The sequence below is a fragment of the Pteronotus mesoamericanus genome, unplaced genomic scaffold, assembly GCF_021234165.1.
Source record: "Pteronotus mesoamericanus isolate MK-2021 breed Mesoamerican mustached bat unplaced genomic scaffold, CSHL_Meso_final contig_116, whole genome shotgun sequence".
NCBI lineage: Eukaryota > Metazoa > Chordata > Mammalia > Chiroptera > Mormoopidae > Pteronotus > Pteronotus mesoamericanus.
The window spans coordinates 43,735,736-43,747,874 of NW_026555027.1; the positions used below are offsets into that span (position 1 = coordinate 43,735,736).

Here is a 12,139-nt window from a genome sequence, read left to right on the forward strand (position 1 = left end):
GACTGCTTTCTGTATTTTTTTCTCTCTCTCCTACACAAGTTCCCCCCTTACTCCTGTAACTGTCTCAAAACTAATCTTCCCAAGATAATATCAAGTCTTAAAATTCCCTTATCAGCTCAACCTCTTTAGCCAGTGGGTCACACATATTAAGACTATAATGAGATATCAGACATACCTATCAGAATGGATAAAACAAAGATTATGGGGAAGAGGTAGGTGGAAGAGGGTTAACAGGGTAAATGTTGACAAAAGGAGACTAGACTTTGGATGGTGAGCACACAATGCAATGTGCAGATGGTGTACTGTAGAATTGTACACTTGAAACCTATATAATTTTATTGACCAATGTAACCCCAATAAATTCAATAAAAAAAGATAATGATAACATGAAAATTGGCAGGAATGCAGAGAAACTGGATGTGTCATATATTATTGGTGGGAATATAAAATTGCACAGCTACTGTGGAAAAGAGTGTTGATATTTCTTATGAAACTAAACATGTACTTATCATATGACCCAGCAACTGCATTTTTTGGCATTCCAGAGAAATAGAGCTTATCCACACAAAATCCTAAAATCGAAGCACCTTTATTTATAGCAGCCACAAACTAGAAATAAATCCCATGTCCTTCAGTAGGTGAATGGTTAAACAAACCATGGTTTACCTATGACATGGATACTACTCACAATTAAAAGGGAAGAAATATTGATACAACAAATTAGATGGATCTCAAGGGAATAACACTGAAAAAAGCCAATCTCAGAAGAGTCCATACTATATGATTCTATTTATGTGCAATACTTAAAATGACAAATAGAGATGGAGAACAGAATCATGGTTGCCGGAGCTTAGGGGAGAGGGTAGGGAGGTGGCTGAGGTTATGAAAGGGTAGCATGAGAGATCCTTGGTATGGAGGTGTTTCCAATACTGACTGTGGTGTGGTTCACACAAATCTACACATGAGGGAAAAATGCATAGACACACACACACACACACACACAAATCAGTGCATGTAAAACTGGTGAAGTCTTAATCAGCTGGATAGGCTGCATTAATAATGTCCATCAATACCCTGAGGTCATTCGGTACTATAGTTATGCAAGGAGTTACCATTGGGGGAAGCTGGAAAAAGTGCATGTGGATTTCTCATAACAAATACATTATTTCTTACAACTGCTTGGGGATCCAGTTATCTCAAAATAAAAAGTTAAAAAGGAAAAAAACCTCCTTGCCCTGGCTGTGGGGCTCAGTTGGTTGGGAGACAAACGATCAATGTTTCTCTCCCCCCACCCCCCAACCCCAATTCTTTTCTTTCTAAAATCAATAAAAAATATCCTCAGGTGAGGATTAAAAAGAAAAGAAAAAAAATCCTCCTTAATAACATCTAACAGTTCCCCCATGCCCACAGTAAAAGATTCCTTAGCATGGCATGCAGAATTTCCCTCACACACCCCACAATCGAGACAACTAGTTCTAAGAGCGAACATTTCCTGAACGCAGGCTACATGGCAGGCTCCATTCTAAGCGTTTCATACGTGTAAATCTCATTTAATCTTCAATGATCCCATGAGTTACATTCTCCATCAATGCTGTGTTATTCATAAACTGTTAAGGCACAGATGGTAAGTAGTTTGACCGCATCCCCACCTACTCATCCTTCAGAGCCCTGCTCCTTCGTTACCTTGGTGACCTCTCCCAGATTGAAGTGCTACCCTAACCGTGTGGGACACTTAAAAGATATTCAAAACATGTCTAATTAACAAGGTCTAGATAAAAGGACACAAAGAAGGGACAAAACTGGTACCTTACAGATGTGACACGGATTACACTGAATCCCCTTGTTTCTCCAAAGTTAAGCTTGAATGGGAAAGTACTGTATAGTATACAGCAGGGACAGAAAACACCCATTTGTAAGAAAATGTTAATTAATAAGACAGCCAAAGAGGAAGAGCCCATATTAGACTAATAGAACTCTAGTGTCAGCTTCAGAGCCCACATCTTTCTCAAGTTTTCTCATAACAAATACATGAACACAAACCCGACTTCCTAAACCCACTCCTCACTTCCCCTTATTAGTTATTTTTGCAAGTCAAGAAAAGGAATGATTTTTTTTCTTAGAAGAAAGATATTTCCTCCTGTTTAAAATATATATTCATTATTTCCTTTGAAGGGAACTAGATTATCACATGGATTTACCTGAAAAGCTTACTGATTATCCTACAACAATCTAGAATTGTTTCAAGCACTATCTGAAATTGGAATGAGTCTCTCAGAGGAGTCATTTTAAACACAGACAACAGAAGCAAAGGGGAAAAAAAGTTTAAGCATGGGAATGAAGCGTGATGGTCATATTCCCTCTGCTCCACTCCTCCCTCCCCTCCCATAAATTCTCTTCTCTTAAGCAAAGCCTTTTCAGAAGGCACCAAATGTGAGCATAAGTGGCAGAGAGAAGCCAAAGGAAGAAACAGGTGGGAGACTGAGAGCCAATCTCTCCTTCCATAAATTCTTTTTTTTTTAGGTATTATTTATTTATTTAAAGAGAGGGGAAGAGAGGAAGAAAAACAGGGGGAGATAAACATCAATGTGAGAGAGAATTATCGATGAGTTGCTTCTATGCCCCTAAATGGGGACCTGGCCCACAACCCAGTCACATGCCCTGACTGGGAATCGAACCAAGGACCTTTCAGTTTGCAGGATGATGCCCAAACCACTGAGTCACAGCAGTCAGGCCCATACATTCTTAACAGTGACCTAAAGTCAATAAAGAAAAAGAAACTTCTTTTAAACTATGCATTACATGAACAAAGAAGATGTGGTCTAGGACCACAAGCAGATAAGAAGGACTTGGGGAAGGAAATACTGACCAGCTGAGTTCTCTTGTACTTGGAGCCCTCGTGGTCTCTGTCCTGCCGGGAAGTGCTGGTTCTCTCTCTCACATTTCTATAGCCAGGACTTGGGATGATATACTCTTTTCCTATGTCGATATCCTTCATCTTCTCTGAATGGAGGTGCCAGGGGTCATAGATTCCTGGTTTCACTTGAGAATTTCTGAAATTAAAAATTCATCAAGAACAGATATTTCCTAAATTGTGCTTAATAATATGCAAATATGCTTTAAAATAGGAAAAAGGGCAAAAGCACTAAGATTTTCTACCCTTATATTTATAAAAAATATCTTAAAATTTTTTCAAGTAATACTTCATATTTTAAAGAAAAAATTCAGTATAATAGAAATAAGAATTATCTCCTCCCACTGCTAAGGAAAACAAAAAAAAAGATTAGCAAAAATAAACACGCTGGCAAAGAGACCCACTCTCTTCAACTAAGTTCAAACCCAATGTATAGAGCATTTAGATAGGTCTTTAGAAAAATAAAACTCTGAAAACAATTTGTTTGTTCCAAGAATTACAAACTCCACAATTTTAAAATGGGTATCATTCCTCCTACTAAACTTTACTAAATGAAAACTTACAAAACACTTGCTCTACCGGCGACGTATCTCATCTCTGCCTTTTTATAATTAGGTAATGATTGAGCTGATATTATGTTGAAGCAGCATGGAACTACATAGCTAACATCCAATACAACATTATACCTTAAATTTAAAAACAAATTCCCTTTGGGATATGAAAGTGCTTTAAAATTAGATAGTGGTAATGGCTGCACAATTCTGTGAATATACTAACAAAATACTTTAAAAGGCTGAATTTCCATGGTTTATAAATTACATCTCAACTCAGCTGTTATTAAAAAATAAACACTAAAACACATTCCCCACCTCGTCCTATGAAGTCTAACCTAGTATGACCTGAAACTCTGTTCTAAACCTCTGCTTGCCTGGCTAATTCTAATCAATATTCTGTACCAACTTTGGTTACTTTTGAAAAAATACCTCTCTGAAATATTTCCCACACACTAAGATGGTTCATAGCTTCCCAGATACAAGCTGAGAAAATCCCTTTCATACCAGCCTCACTAGAAATTAAAGTGTAGCCATGTTGCCTTTTGGATTCCATAAATTCCTAGCTAGCAATCACTGTTCATTTAAAAGTGCTACTCTGCAGACAAAATTTGGAAAGCTACAATTCATTTTTTAAGGTATCAGAAAAAAAGGAAAAAACTTACTAATCCTCTACATACAAAGGACCAAATCTCCTCCACAGGTATGTTCCCAGCACAAAGAAAGCTTGACTTCTTGCCTTTCAGAGGTCTGATTTGCATATCCTGAGTTCGGACTGCTAAGTAACTTTAAAAAAGAAGTCACCTTGTTCAATGACAAATTCCACCATAAAGAATACCAGCTTACAACCAAGAACACAGCAATCACGTCAGGGAGCCCTCAGTAAGCCTAAACTGTAAACAGACCTGGCACCTGCCAGCATTCCCAATGTCTGGATGCAGCTGCAGATAAGAGTAATTATTCTTGCTACAGGGGTCACGTAAGTCCAACCTCCACCTCCAAAGGTTCCCATGCCTAGCTAATTTAAAAGATTAGTCCTCCTCTGAGAAAAGGCAGGAGAAGGGGAGGGAGTCTGAAAGGGGGGAAGCCAAAGGAACTCACCTATAGTATCAACTGCCACGTTAAGAGGAACACAAAGATCACCTCGATTGTCTAAGAACTCATAATAACCAAAGTTTCTTTCATACCTTTATCTCAAGTTATTCTATGTGTGAAGGATGTGGGGAGCAATTTCCCAACACCTCTATCATTCTTGCTTCTTTAATTTCCTGGGAAAAGAGGCACAGCCTTGAGAGTAGACAGGGCTTAAGGGGCAGGAAGTTACTGTCTCTCGGCCTTGAACACATGGATACTTCCATCTTCTGTGTATCAGGGATACAAGGCAGGGCGTCCACATGGAGGCTGGCCAAGAGCTAGGAAGCTCGACAGGTCTGGGAAAGAAATAGGGCCCAAATCTGAAGAGAGCAACTAAGGAAGAATCACCAGGCTAAGCTATTTTTAAACCGATAAGAACAGATACTACACTTGATCTCAGTGGAAAGCCAAGAAGCCATAGGCTAAACTATTTTTAAATACTATTGGTATTGTTTTTCGGCCTTTTGGCCAAGATCAAGCGTAATATCTGTTCTTACCAGTTTAAATACTATTGGCACTTACTTCTTTTCTCTTAGTCTCCCTTAAAGTTGTTTTAAAGTCTCTTTAAAATGCTAACTTGCTTTAGTTATTAAGGAAGGGGAAAAAAGGAAAGGGATTTTTGTTCGAGGTGGAGCCAGAGCTGTGGGATGGCACTAGCAGAACAACCGAAGTGGAAAAGCCCCAAAGAAGTACCAGAGTAAAAAATTAAGTTGATTTTTCAAAATCAAGACTCTCCTTCCAGTGATACCAGTGTACGATGAAGCAGATGAAACTGCATAAGGGGGAAGGGGGGAGGTTACACAGAATTAAGAACTTTAAGTAGCCAGACTGGTGTTTCCAAATTGCCTTCATAACTTAGGTTTCCAACATACCGCGAATCTGGTTCGAAGCCCTGAAGCTGCACAGGAGGACCCGACCTGAGGCTGATACGATTCTTATTTATCCCTCTCCTCCAATCCACTTATGTTTCCAACCTTCTGCACCTTTCACTTACTCACCCTGGAGACCCCAGGATAACCTACACATCTCCCTACCCATCTCTGCCTTCAACACCTGAAACTTTGCCAGTCATTCCTACCTCCCCACGTCTGTGCAGAAACCAGATGACCCCTGTGTAATAAATACAACGTATCATGCAGCTCTGTGTGGTGGAAATGGAAAGGGCAATGATGACAGTCAAGAAATCTGGGTTTCCGTTCTAGGCTCTGCTCAGGGTTTGCTGTGCGTGCTTAAGTCACAAACCTCCATTTACCCATTTGCAAAAGAAAAGAAAAAAGAAAAAAAAACCCAAAACCCAAGAGGATGGTTTGTCAGGTCTCTGGCAGCTCAGTCTCCGGTGTGCGGCTTGAGCTGGAGTGTCCCAAGCCGCCCTCCCCACAACCTTAAGGATGAGGGCTTCTCTCAGTCCAACTTCGCCTGGGATGCCCCGGACCCCAGGGCGTTCCCATGGCCAGTTGGGGCCTGGCGAGTTAGATAGCGACCCACACCCAAGGGCCGCGGGCGCAGCACCCCCTGGTGGCCGCAGCCGGGAACGTAGCCAGCACCCTTGTCCACTCATCCCACCCCACCTGCCTTCCCAGGCCGGTATCTCACCACGAGCCCACAGGGATCGCGTCCCAAGGAGGGGGCGGCGGGAGACAAGAGGAAGGCCGGGCCCTTTTCTCAGTCCTCTGGCTTCCCCCGAACTGCTCGCATCCCGATCACAGACCGTCGTCCGCAGAGCAAATACACGGGGGTGATCCAAGTGACAACCGAGGGGGAAGGACGGGGTGCGGTGGTAGCCGCTACCTACCTGTGCCCCAGGTCCAGGACCACCGCGCCGGCCACTCGACCACGCTCGCGAGCATCAGCTCCGTAGCAAAACAAGCCTTTATAGAGGCATTGGCCGCCAGACTGCGCACGCGTGCTGCACAAAGAATCCCCAAGACTGAAGGGAACTGTAGTCCTCTTTTCCGGAGCCCGAGGCTGGACACGCGGCAAATGACTCTATTTCCCAGAAGCACCGGAGAAGCCCTGGGGGAGGTGCAGGCTGCTGCTTTCCACCGCGCTCCTAGCTCTGCACCATCCTTCCCAGGACTTCTGCCACCCAGTCTGCAGTCTTCCCTCAAGCCGCGCACGCCCGAGGGGGGCCCGGAGAGCCGACCGTAGCCCTGTGTGGTCCGGCAGCCCAGTGCTGGGAGGCAGGGAGTCCCTGACAGTGTGCGGCAGTTTCTGCACCAGAAACACCGTGAAGGTCACCGTAGCTTCTCTGACCTTGTCGCCAGCCAGTCCCCAATCTTACCTTCTACGAATGCCTGTTCAGGGAGCCACCCTGCATTCTGCTATCATCTTTCTTACTTTTATGCCACTGCCCAAAAAGTAGTGTGTGCTGCCTGGTTCTAGATAATGAAATGCTCTGACCAGAATTTTTAGAGTGGCAAGAGCCTTAGAAACGGTTCGCCAACTCATCCCTATCCTTTTATAAATGAAGCTGAGTTTTCCTTTATCTCTTGTATTGTGTTTCATCTGTACCTTCAACATGAGCATAACATAACATAACCACTTTGTTGAGTGCCTACCTACTCTGTGTCTGGTGCTTTACATACAATTCTTGTTTAATTTCCATAACAACCCTATGTGTAGGTATTATGATTACCCATTTCAGAGATTTAGAAAATAAAAGAAGGTAAAGTGACTTTTCCACCTTTATGCAACCAGATAGTGCGAAGACACTAACATGTCATAAAGCAAAAGTAATTAGTACAGTGTTCTTGCACAAAAATTAAATGATAAACAAGTGTAATAGAATAAAAAGCCTAGAAACAGACTCATGCATATATATAAACTCAACCTGTAAAAAATTACAAATCAGTAGAGAAAGGAAGAATATTCTGAATAGTGATAGAATAGAGATGGGATATTAGTTATCTGTATTTTCTTTAAAACTCAGGGATTACTATTTTATACATACCACCAGGAAAAAAAAATCTATTTTAGGTAGATCAAAAGCCTAACTGTGAGAGAAAACTTTTTTTTTTAAGAGAAAGAGAGAGGGAAGAGGGGGAGAAAGGAAGGAATAGAAACATTGATGTGAGAGAGAAACATGGATTGGTTTCCTCTCCTACTCCTCCCGACCTGGAACCTGCCACCGAGGCATGTGCCCTGACCAGAAATCAAACCAGTGCCCTTTCTCTTTGCAAGATGAGACCCAACCACCTGAGCCACACTGGTCAGGGTTGAAAGGAAAGATTTTAAAACATTTAGAAGAAAAGGTGAAATATCTTTGTGAACTTGAGAATAGAGAACTTCTTAAACAAGATATAAAAATATGTAAGAAAGGAAAGATTGATAACATTTTACTATATTATAATTTAACCTTTTGTAAAGATACTGTAAGATAAAGCACAAGTTATTAACTGAGAAAGTTTTTAACTATAAAATACACAAATAATTTCCACAACTCAATAAGAGGTGGCAAATATTCCAACAGGACAATAAGCAAATGATGTGGACAAACAGTTCGCTAAAAAGAAAACCAGAGAAGCCACTCAAATATGTTTGAAAAGACACCCTATCTCACTAATAGTCAGGGAAATGGAAATTAAAATACCAATGATATGCCATTCTATGCCCATCCTGTAAGGAAACATAAAAATCTGACAACACCAAGTGTTGTCAAGGATCTGTAGAGACAGAATACAAGTTATTTCACACATTGCTGGTAGAGTATCAATTGATGGAACCTTGGAAATGGACTGTATTGTTAGGCCTCAAGTAGATCCCAAAAATTCAGTGACTTGCCCTGGCCAGGTGGCTCAGTTGGTCAGAGTGTCATCCCTGTAACCAAAAGGTTGAGGGTTCAAATCCCAGTCAGGACACATACTTAAATGGTAAGGATTTTTTAAAAAATTTAGGGGCTTGAAATCAAGAAGTTTATTTCTAGGTGAGTCTACCAGATCAGCAGTGCAGTTCTGCTTCTTACAGCTTGTCAGAGACCCAGGGTGACAGTGGTTCTGTTGGGTGCAACATGTGGCTCCCAAAGTTGCCCTGGGGGTGTCCAACATGCAGCCCATGGGCCCCATGTAGCCCAGGACGGCTATGAATGTGGCCCAACACAAAACTTAAATTTACTTAAAAACCTTTTTTCTGCTCATCAGTTTTCGTTAGTGTTTGCGTATTTAATGTGTGGCCCCTTCTTCTTCTAGAGATGCCAAAAACAAGAGTGTGAAGGAGGTATGAGCTGGTCTCCAGGCACTAGCCAGGAAGCTGCATACATCGTTTCTAATCACATTCTATTGGTGACAGTTTAGTCGTATGGTCATATCTAACTGAAAAGAAAACCAGGAAATGCAATATGTAGCAGAACAGCTATGAGTTATCTATAACTTTGCCATCTAAATCTTACAATGGGAGAAGAAAAGAAGAGATTTGGGGGAAAGCTAATGGTTTTCTATGCCTATCCTTGAACCCAGCAATTCCACTGCTGCATATATGCTCTAGACAGCCTTTCTCAGCAGGAGCTTCTGCAAGTGAATGAAGCCCTACACAAAATTATTTGAGTGACTATTTTCTTAATTTTCCCAAGGATAACACATAGCTAGTAGCATTCTAGATGCCGAGGAGAGAAGTGAATTTATTACACACAATGAATACCTTAGGACATTAGGGGTTAATGCCCTCAGCTGAGAAAAGGCAACCCTGAAGCCTCTCCCACACATCTGCACAAAGAGATATAATCATTGTGAATTGCGTGTAATAGTGGAAAGGCTCTAAATCCCACTAATAAAAGAACAGGTAACTAGTTATGGTTTTTGTACAATGGGATATGATATAGCAATTAAAGAATAAGGGCTACTATGTATCAATATGTATAAATCTCAAAAACCATGTTGAGTAAGAATAAGTTACAAAAAGACTCAAATTGTACGCTCCATTTGTATTAATTTTGCAAACATGTAAAAATATGGTATGTTATTTAAAGATACACACTTGTACTGGGCATGATAAACAGCAACTTCAAACTACAGTTACCTCTGCTGTTGGAGGGAGGAGCATTAGACCACAGAGCGAGACGCAAGGGGCTTCCCTTGTTTCTGTAATATTTTATTTATTTTTAAAATGACTTTTAAATGTTAAAATTTAGCAAAGCTTCGAGGTGGGTTCAGGGGTGTTTCTAATATCATTGGCTGTATTTTTGGTAGCTTTTAAGTACTTCATAACTTAAATGTTTTAATATCATAGAAACAAACATTTCTCCTCTTGTTGGAGATACGAGCAGTTTAACATATGTACCCATACACACAGTTTCTACAGATGAGAATCCTGAAGCATCTCTGGCCATCTGATTGGATAAGGAAAACTTCCCAGCACTCCCCCAGCAGCCTCACTGCGGCGCACTAGCACTTCCAACCGTGCCTCAAACCCTGCAGCACCCAATGCAGTACACGTTCAGTTTATGAAGGAGACTGTTACACACTTCCTATCTTTGTAGTAGTAACTTCCCAAGCTCATTAGCAGTAAAGGTAATAGTTAGAATGAAATAAAGAATTCCTTTAAAATTATTTTGAAGTGCTTGTATTGAGATGCACTATCAAATTGGCCCAAAACATAAGATAGGTGTTAAAAAGTTAGTTCCTTGTTAAAAAGAGGAAAATAATTTAAAACTATTATCTAATTTTAGCAAAATAATATTATCCACTACATTAAATTAGTGTTGTGTTGATTCTGTAGTCTTGTATGTACATAATTTGTACATTAATTTTAATTTTATAGTGATATAAGAGCTATAAGAACTTTATAGATGGTTTCACGAAAATACATATTTAAGTAATATTATAACATAAATAATTTAAGTAAACATCAGGGGTTTAGGAGAATAATTGCTCTTCAAATAGTCTGAACCTTGTGCAAGTTGGGAGACACTGGGCATTAAACCAAACTTCAGTTCGGTCCACAAGGCCTTCCGTGATGTGGCCCCACATAATACCACAGCTTCATTTCCTGCCACTCTCCTACTCAAATCTGAGGTTCTTACAACACTGTAATTTCCATTTTTTACTCCAGCTGTTCCTTCCACCCCTGTTCTAAATCTATTCAGCTAAACCAATAAACATCACAGCCCTTAGACATGCCTTGGGATTTTAACCCTCCCAGAATGATAATCAAGGATTATTTACTTAACTGAACAAAATGACACAGTTTGTCTAACATCCCTAACAGTAAGGTGTCCGTGGGGGACTCTTCCCCACATTATTCAGAAGCAGGGGCTGGACTCCTGCAAGGCCACAGCTGGGGAGGCAACACGGTCCCATCGAGAGGAGCTAGAACCAGTTGTCCAGCCAAGATGCAGTCTTCTCGTCAAAACAGGTCTAGGCACTTCCCAAGTATTTTGCTTTATAAATACAGGCTTCTTATCAGAAGAAGAGAGGAACAACTTTGATTTACACCAGTGATAAGCTTTTTAGCATGAACGTCAGTTCAGAAAAATGTAAAATCTCTGCAGGCTGCATTTCTTTTTCATTCAAAATAGTTCATTTATTGAGTCCTAGGATGAAATCATATCTATTCTTAAAACATAAATAATATATTTTATTTATTACAAGAACACCAGTGAAAAAAATTACTATTACATTTTAGATACTAAAATGTTCCTGCCTGAGTATATTTGAGAAATAACAATACCAAAGCATCTTTTTATTTTTTTAATTTCATCTTTATTGTATATCTTTTACATTACTTTTCAGCCCCTTTATAGCCCCCCCCACAATCCCCACACTGTTGTCCACGTCCATGAGTCCTTCTTCCTTTTTGCTCAGTCCCTCCGCCCCTAAATTCCCCCACCACGAGCTGTCATCTGCTCTCCATCCATGAATCTGTCCCCATTTTACGTGTCAGTTCAGTTTGTTCATTAGATTCCACATATAAGTGAAATCATCTCTTTAAACTCTTATCCTAAAATCATATTTAGTGGATGATGGTATGTGGCTTGCAGCTGGCCGTTGAGCTAAAGAAAAAGAAAAGAAAAAATATTCCTCCTTGATTCAGCCTAAGTTAATATTGCTCAGAGATTCCGAACAGCTTGTAATCATATTTTACTTTCTATTTACTTGTAGGTTCTTACAGTGCTAATAAAAGGTCAGCTTTTAAAAGCCTTATCTATTTATTTATTTAAAGATTTTATTTATTTATTTGTTTGTTTGTTTGTTTATTTTTAGAGAGAGGGGAAGGGAAAGAGAAAGAGAGGGAGAGAAACATCTATGTGTGAGAGAAACATGGATGGGTTGGTTTCTGTTCACGCCCCCCAACCAGGGACCAAACCTCAATCCCGGCATGTGCCCTGACCAGGAATGGAACAGGTGACTTTTTGCTTTGCGGGATGATGCCATACCAACTCAGCTACACCAGTCGGGGCACTATCTGCTTTTTAAAAAATATTTGATTTATTTCTACATATGCTGCTTGCATTCTATATTCTATCTGTAGTAAGTTTAAGACACTTTTTTCAAGTTTTTTCCTCTGGATGTATTCTATTTAGCTAAAGCAGTATTTCCCCAAAATAATCCAA

At 40.4% G+C, this 12,139-nt stretch overlaps 1 protein-coding gene and 1 pseudogene across 1 annotated transcript in view; one reads left to right on the forward strand and one right to left on the reverse strand.

The window, feature by feature from the left end:
- The window catches only part of ABCC5 (ATP binding cassette subfamily C member 5), an 84,285-nt gene extending 77,759 nt beyond the window's left edge, over positions 1 to 6,526 (reverse strand). Inside the window, exons 1-2 of the mRNA XM_054581207.1 lie at positions 6,389 to 6,526; positions 2,867 to 3,050 (exon numbers count right to left, since the gene is read on the reverse strand). Of these exons, the coding sequence (XP_054437182.1) occupies positions 2,867 to 2,995 (129 nt within the window). The 5' untranslated portion in view covers positions 2,996 to 3,050; positions 6,389 to 6,526. The remainder of the gene's footprint in view (positions 1 to 2,866; positions 3,051 to 6,388) is intronic.
- On the forward strand, positions 5,045 to 5,141 carry LOC129077224 (uncharacterized; annotated as a pseudogene).
- Positions 6,527 to 12,139: the final 5,613 nt, after the last annotated feature.